Source organism: Patiria miniata, unplaced genomic scaffold (genome assembly GCF_015706575.1).
Source record: "Patiria miniata isolate m_02_andy unplaced genomic scaffold, ASM1570657v1 HiC_scaffold_29, whole genome shotgun sequence".
Lineage (NCBI taxonomy): Eukaryota > Metazoa > Echinodermata > Asteroidea > Valvatida > Asterinidae > Patiria > Patiria miniata.
Genome location: NW_024037068.1, coordinates 19,266,142 through 19,281,739, shown reverse-complemented (window position 1 = coordinate 19,281,739; position 15,598 = coordinate 19,266,142). Strand labels below are relative to the sequence as shown.

Here is a 15,598-nt window from a genome sequence, read left to right as displayed (position 1 = left end):
TTTTAAGTCGTTTGATATTGAGTATACAATTCTGCTAAGTATATGGATATAGTTTGCCATGGCTGACTAGATTTTATTTAGTAAAAACATCTGTTTATCTAGTTTAATACTGAGTAGCTTTCTGCAAAGTAAAGTAGATTGATACAGTCTGCCACTGCCTAATTACATTTTAGTTCGTGAAAACATTTGCTTATTAACAAGTTTGATATTGAGTAACACTCTGCAAAGTAGCTTGATATAGTCTGAAATTAATGAACTAGATTTTATTCAGTGAAACCATCTGGTTAACTAGTTGTACATTGTGTATCATTCAGCAAATTTTAGTGATATAACCTGTCATGGCTAGACTTTAGTAAGTAAAACCATCTGCTTAACTAGTTTGATATTTAATTACATTCTACTGGACTTGGTTTTAACATCGCACTTAATTTGGAATTAAAAAAAAGCTTTAGCGGCTCGAAGGAGGTCAACATTAACCAGTATGCTTTGCGAAGTGTGTGTTTCCTTCAGGAAGTTTGTGGTTGAGACCGGCAGATGGGGGTTCGGGCAAATGAGATGACGTGCAGAAACGAGGAAGGAAGTACCCATTGGTTTCACATATCAAAAACCACTTCATCTATCTTGCAAAAAAATCACTGAACTGCATACGTGCGTCTGATACTATATAGAGACATGTTTACATGCACGCAAGGAACCTTAGCGTAAACTATATATTGATTGAGCGGTTTCAGCCAAAGGCAGCGTTTAATACAGATATATTCCAAAGGTCTAAATTATTACACACGCTGAAAGCTTTTTTTTGTGTTATCGGCTCCGTGCGCAAATAATAGAGGATGCTTTATACTTACACTATTGACCTATAGCCGTTCGCAAGTTAGCCACGCCCCTTAGACAACCCTATGGAACTTGTGTGCGTTGAGTTTTGTTTGTCTCGGATTTTGCGCGTTCTGCGTCCATTTGTATATCATGTAATTGGACAACATTTCACAAGCGTCGTTGACGCGATTCTCCAGCAATAGGTCAAAGGACCGATCCAGTAAGCCCCACCTGCGCACGTTGGCAAATAGACCGCTTGCAGACGCGTTCGATAATCGACGCGCGAAGGCGCGCGACGCCATGTTGTGGGACAGGCGTATATCAATTCACGCACATTTTGTCCCATAACATGGCGTCGCTCACCTTAGCGCGTCAATTATCGAACGCGTCTGCAAGCGGTCTATTAACACGTGCTCCTCTCCAATGCCACACTGCATTTTCCTGTCGCGCGCATCATACGCGCGTGCACGCGCACGCACGCATGTCGGGCTTTTGTGCACGCATGTCGGACATAAATCACGGCTGTGATTGGTCAGAATACCATGGGGCGGTGCTTACTGGATCGGTCCATTGAGAGCCCCGTTGACGGGACGCAATGATTTTAATGCAACCAACTTTAGTGCATGACGATACTGCGCATTCGTGAAACATATCACAAGTAGGATGTTCGCACGGGCGTCAGGCGTCGTTGGCGGAGCGGGCGGGAATAGAGTTCGAAAGTACGCCATTTTGTCTTTGAGCTTCCGGACCCCTCCGTGACCCTTCTATGGGCATTTTAAACGGGGTTGCCCTTTCTCTTTTTATACGTTTTGACATAATGATTTCTAACCGATATCACCACAAGAAACATTCATATTGGAATTTTATCGCGGCATTCCACAGGAAAAGAAATGGACGACAAATTAGTTGGAGATGGGTAGATCTTTCTCATAACTTCGAGATTTTGTACATGTACTTTGTGTTGTGTAACGTTACACAATTCATTATAGGGCAAACAAGACTCAAATAAATCAAGTATATCACAATGATACACTGTATTTCTATACGCAATTGATGAAACGTTGCCAGATCTACAAACATGTCCCTGAAGTATTGAAAGGAACTCCCAATGTAATGGAAAGAATGAGTTCTCATTTGCATTGCGGTGTGCGATTGCATCTAACCGCAAAAATGCACTGCCTATATATTGCGCTGCTTGCATATATGAATGACGGTGCGCGAACGGTCAGGTCGTTAAGCCCCTGTCACACCTTTGCGTATCCTAATTCCTTATGAGTTCCAAAAATGTTCAATACGCAGCCGTACGCTCAATTAACGTCGAAATGTTTTGATCACTTTGACTTATGTGCGACGCACATCAAGCGTACAAGTAACGAATTCAGCGCATCCATTGCGTATGAGATGCGTATGAGTTGCGTATATATGCAGTGCACAACATTATTTTTTGGGCTGCGAATAGGTCAGTATGCAGTGCGCATGCAGAAGGTATTCCGGACGCACCCGACTTATGCCAACCGCATGCTTGACGCACTTCTGAGCGTATTCCAGCCGCATTTCTGCCGCTCGCCGTTCAGCGTGCGTTGCATCTGCGCTGCAAGTACGCTATGTATACGTCCAATACAGGCGGCTCATATGCTGACGGGGTGCGTCACGAACACATAGCGTACTCGTAACGCACTCGACCGATGCGGGACCGATGCGCTGCGTACTTATACATTATGACCTGCGTAACAGCGTACGCAGCGTAGTTTTGTGCATGCCCAAAACTATCCTGCGTACTGGGTCGTACCATGCGTACATCTGCGTACATAAAACCTACACAAATCGATAGAGATGCATATGAGGTGCGTATTGTGCGTACGACTGCGTATGAAAAAAATGTCAATGCGCAACTCATAAGGAATTAGGATACGCAGAAGTGTGGCAGGGCCCTTAGATTTGTTGTAACCCGGCCGATAACCTACTAGTCTTATACCAGCTGCGCCGATGGAGTTAAACTGAAGTTTATCAAATCTACATTGTAGTAGGCAAAGATGGCATAGCGCACTGCACAGTAGGTAGTGGGCTAGCCTCTGTGACGGATAGCGAGAAAACGCGGAAACTACATGCTGCGGCTGGTGTGGCACAATTACAGAAACATCAAATGACTACGTGACACTTGCTTGTAACCCGATTGGGCTGGGAAAATGCTGCTGCACGCTATACAAGGGCTGTATCGTGAATTATTATATTTTTTTAATTGTATTTCTTTCTGGTTCAAATGAAACCAAGGATTCCACAAAAGTGCTTTCAGCACTGTAGATCGCAAGCCTGAGGAAACATGTAGAGGGAAGACAATGAGAAGAAATTACAGTTTTAAAGATGGGAGGAAAAGCCCAGAGGAAAATTCTAAGGAAAACACACGGAATCAGATAGGGACCGAAAACCCCATCCACATATTGGCCCGGGCGGGATTCTAACCCGGGTCACAGCGGTGGAGGGCGAGCAAAGTACCTCTACGCCAACCTAACTCCCCATACCCCAAATGTCTTTCAAAAAACACTATGTTCCGTTTGGATATGCATATTCAAAAAAATGCCAACTTTTTTCCAAGATGCACCGCGGGGACAGCAGGATATGTGCCGCAAACCGAAAGTTTTCTACAGTGCCAAAATGGTTATATGGAGCGGAACATCTTCGGAACTGTTCGCTGATGGGATATTCAGAAAAGAGAGGATAAGATCGCAAAAAACCGTAGAAGTGTATGCTTCGGGAATAAAATCCCAAAACTTTGGATGTCTGCATGTTTAATACGGAATGTTGATGCAAAGGCGTAGTTGAAATACCGAACTGCCCATTTGGATTTTGTTTCTGGTGGTTTAGGACAAGAAGGATACCAGCGAAATGATCACTCATGTAATGTAAGGCATTGTCTGTAGATAATGATCATGATGACTGTGAATAACTGAGCTGACAGTGACACAACATTAGGGGGTTCTTTGCATTTAATAATTTGAAAGGAAAACATCATCTGAAACAAGCAAAACCCACGCACCGTACAGCTTACTACCCTTTGGCTACAGTAAACTTCGAACCTATTTGTAAATTCTGAAGAGGTTTCATAGAATCCGATTAAAAATAGTACAACAGCCATGTGCACTGATACCAATCAACCCTTCACTCATTCAGGTGACTTTATAAACGTATGTCAACAAACACTTCAAGGGGCAGAGTAAACAGTGATTTGTATGCTCTGATATTACACGATTTGTATGCCCTGATATCTTTCTATTAGAGTATTTTGTGGGCAATGAACTTGAAGGTTTGTAAAAATAAAAACGATGGGTGGAAGCCGTGAGCAGGAGTGCGATTACGTATTTACTCTATTCTGCAAAGGTATTTTTTTTTCAAAACTGCAATGTGCCACAGGACTTCATTTAGGGGAGATTATCTTTGAAAGCAATTTTCTCCCCAAAGTCAGGATATAACCACTTGAAAATTAAAAGAAAATGAAAGATGATGACAACAGCTTTAATTTGATGGGTGTTTCAAACAACTTGGAGAGTTGTAAGCATTTTAATATTTGTAAGGACGCGTAATTATCACTGAGGTCTATGGGAGTCGATTTACAGGTCTGCGCACATAATACTTACAAGCCGGGGCGTAGTTTAATTTAACATGCCGTATTTTCCTGCCATACCTTTATTCAGCGCACCAGTGTGTTTCGCTGGTACCAGAGGGCAATCCTACATGATTCATTCATCTCGCTGACTGACTGACTGACTGACTGACTGACTGACTGCCCCTGGGGAGTTAGCCTGGTTAATGCCTGGTGAAGTGACAGGCAGTGCATAGGGTACACCGTCGCGTAATTAGCTAAAATCTTCCCATTGTGTATACGAGATTCCTGCAATATGCTTGATCTAAATCGCTAAAACTTGTGTGCTTTCTGGGACCTGCTATACCGGCCTGTCTTGTCTTGTTCAACTTCCATGGCAATCGTAACTGAAAGTTTTTCATTTGTCATAATCAAGTTGGAAAACCATGGGAACGTACGTACGCAAGGTGTACCCATAATGAATGATCTCTCCATGTTCTTATGTCGCTTTCAATAACTTGGAATACCTTTTCATATCGATCATTTCCTGCACGTTACCGTTGTACACTTGCAAGAGGTCTCCTCTTATGGCGAAATAATTATGCCAGTTAATGTACAAAGAAACTGCCCCATGACGGATTATCTGGCACGATGATTTTGCAAATAAAGGGGGCCGTTCTATGAAAATGAAGAGAGCATTTATTTATCTACTTTTTTTCTCATTTCAACTGGGTGGCCCATTCAGTGGAATCCACTCCCATGGGTGCCAGCATACATAAAATACAATTAGCAACAAATAACATTAAAATTACACAATGACACAAAGTCACATTAATTTTAAAAGTCATCAAACATAAGAAAACAAGGACCATCCCAAAGCAATTAGAAGCATTTACATTAATTTGTATATTAACAAAACACAAATATGGATAAGAATGTAATGAAAAAGTCTTTAAAAATGTTTATGCACATATTAACCCGCCAAAACAAATTACCAGAAGCATTAGTTTACATGTCAAAAGCCCACACATATGCTTATGGAAATAAAAAAGCCGACATCTTATGATGCACAACAACATGACTTGTATATAAAGAACGACCTTAAGCCCGGTTCATACTTCATGCGAAAGCGAATGCTAAGCGAAGTTGAAGTCATGAAACATTCGCTGTGAAATTCGTCCGAGTTGAAATGTGTTCAACTTTTGCGAATTCGCAGCGCGAATACTTGAAATGTCGTCACAAATTCGCGTTCGCTCTCGCTTTCGCGCCGAGTATGAACCGGGCTTTTTACAGCAGACAAGAGTCAAAAATTGACCCCCCCCCCACCAAACCCCCCCACCCCCCCCCCCCCCCCAAAAAAAAAATACAGTAAGAGAATTGCAAAACTACAATATTATACAGTACATTATTTGGTCTTGACGTAAAACAGACCGAAAGCATTCATCAGAAGGTGCAGGTCTACTACTGTCACATTTTATCTGAAATTTTCTTATTTTGATGTGTAATTTTCTCATTTTACCAGTAAGTTTGTACATGTTGTTCCTTTAACTGAATAAAGTTCCTTATTAAGTGTCTATTTATTTCCCCAATACCTTGATTGGCTAATAGTTTAGGCCTAATGAATATTTAATCACGTCTTGTTCTCACATACTTTTCTTTTTCTCAGTTGAGTGAATGTACCTTATAAGGACAGATATGTGGTGTATGGTTGATTGTATGAGTGTTGCTGGAATGTGCCTTTTGTTGAGTGCCATGGTTAGTGGAGCTTGGAATTTTTGTCAGTTTTTCTTGGGGTGCGGCCTAGTCAGTTGAGACCAGAGACCGATAGCCGAAGAGTCAGTATTTTGCAGGACTCTTGAATTTTGCTTTGCCAAACATATCCAGTGTGTCATTGCCTAAAAAGTGCTGAATATTTGAACAGCCTTGTGTGCCAAGCAGATTCTCTGATTTATTCGAGTGAAGAAACTCCTAACCGTAAGTTTACATAAATTTTGGTTTTATTATTCATGACCATTTTCAAGTTGATTTATCTTTTATGTGGTTGTATTAAATCTCAAAATCGTTCATCAAGACAGTGTAAAATTAAGGTACTTTGCGAAAACATGAAGATAAAATAATTCTGTTTTTCTTTAGGACTAAAAATATAAGGTTTCAATTTAGTGAATCGGATTTTGGTATAATATCAATTCTTTAGATGACACGTAATTCCGGGGTATGAAGTTGAGCTACTTTAACACCATCTCTGTTGTGCCGAGAGCTACCTGTACTTCCCCTACCGCACCGGTTAGAAGTGACGTACCACCTATATCTGATCTGTTGGACGGGAATCGGGGTGTGGCACTGCGCATATAGACTGGGATCACCAAGCTTAGCATCGCCAACTTCATCACCTACCCTTATAAACTGTGACGTCCCCGGAACGTTTAGGACTGATTACATATCATGTGTCGGGAACAATTTTGTAAATATTAAGATTTCCTGATCTAGAGGTCCGGAGATATTGAAAATACTTGTAGAAAAGTAAAACTTAAAAAAAAAAAAAAAAAAAAAAACAGGAGAAGGTTTATGGCATATATAACTGAAGTTGAAGGTTTTCAGAAGAGTTAGTTTCGAGGTTGACGATAGCGGATTGAGGTTAAAATTAATATTGATTAAGGCCGGTTGGCATTGAAGATTTCAGTGGATTGTAAAAAGGTTAAATTAAAATTTTGATGTGAAAAAGGTTTTTCTGAATTGAAAACCGATTCCAAATTTTGGCTTGAAATTTGATGTGAAATCTGGAAGTTGAAAACAGAAATTTAATTCACATAGATATTGGAGTTGAAGGTTATTGGATTTTGAGATTATTATTGAAGGTGAATTTGGAAACTCTTGAAGTCAGTAGAAGTCTGGAGACTGTATTTTGGAAGTGATTTTGAAGACAGAACATTTTCTGGAAGTTTAAGTGAGTTTCGTAAGTGTGAGAAGTATAGATCTTGAAACTCGAGTGAAATTTGAAATTTAAGGTTATTGATCACATTTCGAGACAATTTTGTTCTTGGAGATTGGTTATTGATTAATGGTTTGAGACCTGAAGTTTGAAGATTGAGAATTAGTGCGAATTGATTGATATTTAAAATTCTCGTAGTTGAATTTGGAAGTGATTTGTTTTTGAGAGTATTAATTCATTGAAGCGTTGAGAAATACCAAATTTGAAGAAGTTTGCAGATTGAGAATTTATTGGAAATCTGTACCTGATTTGAATAAGTCAAGTCATAGAAATGGTTTTGGACTTGTGAATTTATAATTTTGTGAAACTTGGGGATTTTGTGTAAATAAATTTGCTTGTATATTGTATATAGAATATTGAGAAGTGTCTAGTTGGTTTTCATTCATTTCATAGGAGTGTATGGCATATTTCCTAAATTCTATTTGTCCGATGGAGTCACCAAAAGTGACTGTGTGACAACTACTAAGGTCATTAATCGGGCACGATATTTGTCTTTAACGTACAGAAGCGTATTAAGGACATGACCGAAGAAAAAATTCTGGCCTACTATTTTGCCCGGACGGATTATTATTTTGCCGGGGCGGATTACTTTTCCGCCTTTGCGAAGCACTATTTCGCCCGTGCGGGTAACTATTCCGCCACTGGGGCGGATTACTATTCCGCCCGGGCGGATTACTATTTCGCCCGGGCGGATTACTATTCCGCCCAGGCCATGGGCGTCGCCAGGATTTTTTTCTTGAGGGGGGCAAAACATGTTTTCCCTAAAAAATTATTGTGTTTCCCAACAAGTTCTCGATTTATTAGTTTTACAGGGGGCAGGGACATTTTTGGGGTCATGTCCTAAATACGCTTCCGAGCTAACGTCATGCGATGTGTCACTTTCAATTAACTTAGGTGCTAGTAAAACATTTATAGAGGCCTTTACCGACGGATTTTTTCAAGAAATCAATACAATGTTAAACACTTCGACTTTTACAGGCTATATATTTTTATTCGAGGGTTCCGGAAGCGTGCCAGTAAAGTTCAACTTTCAGGCTCTGTTGCAAATCACGTGCATAACTGTGTGTGTGTACAAAACTGGTATGCATGGCAGAGTACAACCCCAACGAACTAAAGCATAATGGATGTACTGCGAGCTCTACACCACCTGTAAACAAGTGAAGAGGCAGTGTGACACAGCATAGGGGTGCAGGTTATCCATAATAATGCAATCCGTTCTATGAAAATGAAGAGAGCATTCATCATAGGGTGCAGGTTATAGGCGGGTTCACTAGAGAGACACAATAGGGCGGGGCTAAGCCAAAACCTCTATTTTTCAAGATGTTCCTTATTTCCATAATAGGACAAATCTTGCAAATCCGAGGGTTCCATCGTCGTTTTCGCCTACATATTTGGGCATTTATATCACGATATCAAACTGAGTTATAACAGCTTCGTGCTCTTTTTGATGTCAAGAAGGGTGAAACTAAGTCTTGAACTCATTGTGAAGAATCTGGTTACCAATTAATTCTCTCCCGCAGTTCATATTGAGCGGCGTCAGGACCAACGGGGGAGGGGGGGGGGGGAAGGCGAGTACACCAATGTCCCCCAAATTGAAAAAAAATACCGATTTTGCTCCCCCTGGCTCCAACCATCAACTTATGTCCGCCCCAGCCCGCTTTTTTATGATCTCCCAAACTTCAGTATGCGCCTAACTTTTTTAAAATAACTAACTTGTCATTGGTGTACAGTGCGATTTTCTTTACAAATTAAGTGGAAACTCGTGATGATTTGTAATTGCCTAAATGTGGCATATACGGTAAATCCACAGGCTTGGATTGCGAAATGAATGAACTTTATGGTTTAGCTTCATTGTCTAGTTTTAGTTTATGATGACAGACCAACTTAAGCTATCTCGTATTTACAAATTTTGTAATTGTGCGTCTGGAAGCCAGACTGAGGGAGGGACGGTCTTGTATCTGGAACCTGTAATGTGTAAAGAAATGACCGGCCTGGCAGCATAATTATGCACGATGTCGATGTCGCCGTATGGTTTGACGGTACCTTTTTCTCTGATTTTTCTCTTGAATATCCACAATTCCCAAAGAATCGTTTCGTGTCGACGAGATCGTAAGTGGGTGCAGAATTCTCAAGCCATCTGGCCTTACTGAGGTCACCTCAAGCTCAACTCTGATGGATATTTGTAAAGGTTTTAAGGGAAACGAATCGTCACCGGCAGCATTAGCAAACATTTGAAGAAAAAAAAGTTGGAAAAAAAATGACCCACGTTACTCGGCCTACATCTGGGTATAATAAAGTCAGTGTCCCAACTGTAGTAGGCAAAGATGGTACAGCGCAACGCACAGTAGGTAGTAGGCAAGAGTCTGTGATGAATAGCGAAGAAACCCACTACCCTTTGGCTACAGTAAACTTCGAACCTATTTGCAAAGTCACAAGAGGTTTCCTGGAATCCACTTTAAAATAGTACAACAGCCATGCGCACTGATACCACTCAACCCATTCAGCTAATTATAAAATCGTATGTCAACAAACACTTCAAGGGACGGAGTAAACAAGTGAAGAAGCAGCGTGACACAGCATAGGGGTGCATGTAATCCATAATAATGCAATCCCTTCTATGAAAATGAAGAGAGCATTCATCATAGGGTGCAGGTTATAGGCGGGTTCACTAGAGAGACACAATAGGGCGGGGCTAAGCCAAAACCTCTATTTTTCAAGATGTTCCTTATTTCCATAATAGGACAAATCTCGCAAATCCGAGGGTTCCATCGTCGTTTTCGCCTACATATTTGGGCATTTATATCACGATATCAAACTGAGTTATAACAGCTTCGTGCTCTTTTTGATGTCAAGAAGGGTGAAACTAAGTCTTGAACTCATTGTGAAGAATCTGGTTACCAATTAATTCTCTCCCGCAGTTAATATTGAGCGGCGTCAGGACCAACGGGGGAGGGGGGGAGGGAGGGGCGAGGTGGAAACTCGTGATGATTTGTAATTGCCTAAATGTGGCATGTACGGTAAATCCCCAGGCTTGGATTGCGAAATGAATGAACTTCATGGTTTAGCTTCATTGTCTAGTTTTAGTTTATGATGACAGACCCACTTAAGTTATCTCGTATTTACAAAATAGGTGGGGACAACGATCCGTCTTGAAAACAAAACACTTCAATCGACCAAAGTTTGGGGTGGGATATGTCTCGTGACAGCCTTTAAAGCGTATAAATAAACCAGGCGCGAAGAGAACCAGCAGTTTGGAGGAAAGCAGTCGTCGTGAGTCGGAGAGTAAACAGTTTGTCCAGTCTTTGATTGAACCGCGGTAACTAACCTTTGCTCGGTGAGGAAAAATGATTGCTGCCGGACAAAGTAGGACGACGCTATTTTTAGTGGGTAAGTTCGGATTATACAAAGGAGATTTCAAAACCAAAAAAGCTCCCTCCATGATCCAGTGGTGTTCACCATACCTCATCGTACTAACGGACGGCTCAAAACGGCACATGCAACAACGCACTGCTGACAAATAAAAAAAAAACCCATTGTTTCCGTTGTTGTTCGTTTTATTTATGTAATTGCAATATTAGGAGATCATGACAATGTTGTGGTGTTCTTTTACGGCAGGGAGGTTCACGAAAACTCTCAGTGAAGCAGTCGGCTGTCGAGCCTCTTCCCCGTCGACTCCCCGGTCAGAAACCCATGCATGACACTGATAACAACATCATCCTGACTGAGTTCATCACACTGACGGCCTCTCACGCCTTACCGCGGCTCCAGGAGGCTCATCTCAGCTTCAACTTCTGCAAGAAACCGGACACCTGTTCACAATACACTATCACCGGCACCGTGTTCGGGACGGACGGCGAAAGTGCATGGGCTCAGTATCTCTGCAACAAATTACCGTGTGATGTAAGCTTGCAATTACTTCTTTCAGATATATGACATGATGATACAGCGCGCCACCTGGAGGTTTCCACGCACTAGCTTAATAATTTCCAACCTCGTCTCCAGGGTGCTGAGCAGTACGCGCCACAACTACATGCTCTTACTTTTTCAAACGAGGATGGAAATATCGTTAGCACTGGGGACAAGGTTGTTTAATTTATTATTATTATTATTATTATTTATTCGGCATTAAAAACACAAACAACAAACATTCACATATAGAGAAAACCAAAAACCAAGAAAACAAAAACGAACATGACGAAAGCCAGGGGCATATACCCGGAATTAAAAGAATTTACCTAAAAACTGTGGCCCGAAGGCCTTCAATTGTGACAGATGGAATGTCACCTTGTGCATGTATTTTAACAATGGCAGTCACAAACATTCCTTAAGTGTATACTGACAATAGCAACAGAGGCATGTTTTTATCTGTGTAATTTCTACAAAAAGAAGTATAATAATGAAACAAGCATAGCAGAAAATCTTGTGACAAAGTACCCTTTTGTAGAATACGGGTTATTACTTCGCCTATTTTTTTTTATATTCATAGCTGAGTCATCGTGAAAACATTGTTATTGGCAACGGGAGAGAACTACCAAGCAACACAGTGGTGACTAAAGGGGGTCTTTGGGAACAGATGTACGCCGACATCGTCTGCTGGGGTGGACCTATGGACCCGAAAACCGGAACGTTCATTGGTCATTTTCAGTTCAGCGCGTACGCGACCATGGTCTAAAAATACGACAACCATTTCAGTTACCATGGTTTCAGACGATGTAATCGATAGTGGATCACCTCTCGCCGGGGTCCGCCTGCAATCGACATATTTGAAAATAGAATCGTCAAAATCGTCACAGGAGGGCGCACTAATATGATAATCATTCGTGCATGCAGCGATAGTCCATTATCGATCTCAAACGTCTTGGACCTTGAGTTTGGAGATAGAAATCTTGTGGTTTTTTTTAAGTCTGTTATATCGCTAAACATAGATCCCTTATGCATAATCAGAGTGGAAAATTGCAGAGCATAGAACAAAGTTTAAATAATTCACAAAAACATTAAAAAAATGTTTACTATATTGACGATAGCCAATAAAAGATTTCAAGTGATAATTGCATGCTCCAATTTAACGACCTTTAAAAAACTCACAGATTTTTTTTCATGATTTGGAAGAAATTTCATGGCCTTTGAAGCTTTCCTGTATGGACCCTTTTTATTACATGTATTAAAATCAATAATCATTAAGTAGGAAAGACTAATATGATTTCTAATGCTTACTTTAATTTCAAGATGATGCTAATTGAAATGGACCTTTTGACATATGTCTTGATAACTTTATTTCATGATCTTGCTTTGCATATAACTGCACTTCGTCATGGCTTCGCCTTGTTTCTTGTTGCTGCTCAACAAACGTTTCAGTGTTTATTGCCAAAGTAAACGGACATTCTCCGAACTCTGACATCTCATATTACAAAATTAGAAGAACATAAACAAAATAATTGATTTTGAGTCCTCCCCCCCCCCAAAAAAAAAGTGAGGCCTTCAAAACTCAAGATGTTTTTGTTAGGACCAGGATGCCTATGGTACAAAAGTAACATGTAGTTCATGATAATATGTTTTCAGAGTTTGGCATTTTGTTTCAATTGTAAATCCATGGATGTTGGAAAACTCGATATAATAGTGTTACGAACTGTAGACAAGAATATAGGCCTGCATATATAATAATTGTGCCATGCCAGAAACTGGTAAAACATAATAGTTCTTGACAATATAACAGTTGTCTGATTTTCTCCATTTATTTGTTTTGCCAGCGTAGTATAGTGTATTACTTGTTCTATTTTGAAAGCGCCTTACATGTATCGTTTACGCTGAGTCACGCATGTGCCAACTCGGCCATATTAAATCGAAAGTGACGCGAACTCGTTATTTTTTGAACTTGTGAGTAGAAATGAAAGCAACGAAATAAAAGTAAATCACAAATTAACACCAGTCTGCTCTAATGAATAATTAAAACGTGTGTGATAAACACCCTATTAATGTTTTAAACCACATCACTAAAAAAAAAAGCTTGACACCATCAAATCAATAAAAAAAAGATTCATGGAACACGATCGAAATGGCTTCCTCGTGGAAATGGTTTATAGACGGCTAACTGTCAGCATCACGTGAGGTTTTGTTTATGCATAATTAAATTCGCCAACAATTCTCTGCTCACTAAACGTCATTTTGGCCAATAAATTAATTATTTTGCTTCTTACATGTTTATGATTTACTTGGCACTGCTTGCTTACTTGAGAATACATGAAGAACGATAGTCACAATAACATTGACTGAGGAGTTAACGATTAAATACCTTCATTGTGTAAAACGATTTCAGCGTTGAAATAAAACATATTACAGTTGTTTAATGTTGACCCTATCGTTTAGTAGCACTTGTTCTTTTCTGTCCATATTAAACAATGACCCCCCCCCTCTCCCCACGGATCTGCGCCTGTTAAACACTTTTCTTTATTGTCGTAGAAATTCATTAAAAATAATGCTAATTTCCTCCTCCCCCCCCCCCCCCCCCCCTGCGCTGTGACACCTGAAAAATTATTCTGGTAATAACATCCGTCAGCGCACCAAATACGGAAAGAGTCAGCTAAGTTAACGGGCATTTGTACACTGTTGTAAAATATAGTGTTAATAATAGTCGGATTTGAACAGAGTCCCAATTTGAAGTACGGTACAAGTGCCCTATCCCACCCGGAGGCAAAGTGTCCAGAGAAACAAATCTACATTTCAGACTTTTGTGCTGTTGAAACACCCCCCCCCCCCTGCAAAAAAATCCTGGATCCGCCCCTGGTTAATGAAGAGGTTAATCCTATAATTGCCTATATCCTATGATAATATGTTATTCAATTCAATTCAAATCACATTTATTTCCTCTTCATGACAGAAATGAACACATAATGTAAGTACAGGTATTGAAAAAAATATAAAGGCCACTAGAGGTGGCAAAACCTTAAAAGCGTAGCTTGTATCAGGCATGCCATTACACAAAACATTCCATAATCATTTGCATCTGTGATTGATAATGGCATGACCTCCTTACCAACGGGCCTCATTATCTCAAAGGTGTCGCAATCTGCGGTCGCTCACCTTCCAAACCGTCTGAGATCATCACGATGACTATCACGTGATTGATGACGTCGTCTTCCCGTCGGGTTGACGTAATTGATGGCCGGGGTCTGGACAAGAAAAAGCGCGAAAAGTGTTGGCGCGAAACCACGAACACGCGTTCTGACAGCTCTAAAAAGAATGTATAATGAAAGTTGTATTCGCTCGCACGTTGTAACACTGCGCGTGCATGGTTAATTATGCAAACGGTGACGATGTAAAATTTAGAAACACAGCGACGGTTGTATGAATACCAGTTGTCTATGAATAACATTATGCCTTTATAGAGGCCAGAAAAAAGGAAGGTTTGGGGTACCAGCTAGTTGCAAATACAGGGAACCAACGGCGAGAATATAGCATGAGTGGTTAATTTTATTAATTGCTTATAAGTTAGGACAACCGTGTTGTACAGTGTCTTATACAGATTCAAGCATTTTGGAATTGTTAATACATTTTGTGAATGATATGTGAAGCAATCAGGCTAAATCAGTCGTTTGTCGGGAATTTTCATTTGGAGATTCAGGCCAAAATGGGGCCACTTCATCACTGTCACTTCATCGCATTTCTTGGTGTTCCGACTTTCATAATGTTTGAAGTAAAGATGGTACCAGCATACGGTTTTCACAGCAGTAATGCTAAGCAGGCGCGGCTCTACGGGGGGGGGGGGGGGGGGGCTGGGGGGGGGGCTGTAACCCCCCCCAAAAAATTGTCTAGCCCCCCCCCAAAATAAATTTCGTAAACAAAAAAAATTGCATTAACAAAAAGGAGGATTGTGATGTTCATGCGAACGGTCTCCCCCTAAAGAAGAAATAGCCGTGACAAGGGTGCATTAGTTAATATAGTGCAAGGGCGGATCTAGGAGGGGGGGGGGGGCAAAGGGGACCATGGCCCCCAAAACGAAACCATTTTTTTTGTTTTATGTGACATCGCAATAAAGGCAGGCAATGAGTACACCACCATCTTTTCCTCAAAAACAATTGGTTAAAGTGGTCAGAAATTGCCTCAGATCGCACCACAGATCATCTAGAATCCCAAAATTGTTCGGGGCCCTTAAGCGTGCCCCGAACCCCACGCCGTAATGTTTTGGACCCACTTTTTTGGGGACCAAATTTTTTTTTGGC

At 40.7% G+C, this 15,598-nt stretch overlaps 1 protein-coding gene across 1 annotated transcript; it reads left to right on the top strand.

The window, feature by feature from the left end:
• Window positions 1-11,001: 11,001 nt before the first annotated feature.
• Window positions 11,002-13,388, top strand: LOC119736268. Its single transcript, XM_038210312.1, has 2 exons — window positions 11,002-11,282; window positions 11,869-13,388. Exons 1-2 carry the CDS (start codon window positions 11,073-11,075, stop codon window positions 12,052-12,054), a joined length of 396 nt encoding a protein of 131 aa, XP_038066240.1. The 5' UTR covers window positions 11,002-11,072; the 3' UTR covers window positions 12,055-13,388.
• The last annotated feature ends 2,210 nt before the right edge of the window (window positions 13,389-15,598 follow it).

Bases quoted from the DNA above. Each gene is read 5' to 3' on its own strand.
- LOC119736268 (XM_038210312.1), top strand. From the start codon at position 11,073: ATGCATGACACTGATAACAACATCATCCTGACTGAGTTCATCACACTG. The intron at 11,283-11,868 runs GTAAGCTTGCAA...TTATATTCATAG, and splicing joins GCAACAAATTACCGTGTGAT to CTGAGTCATCGTGAAAACAT.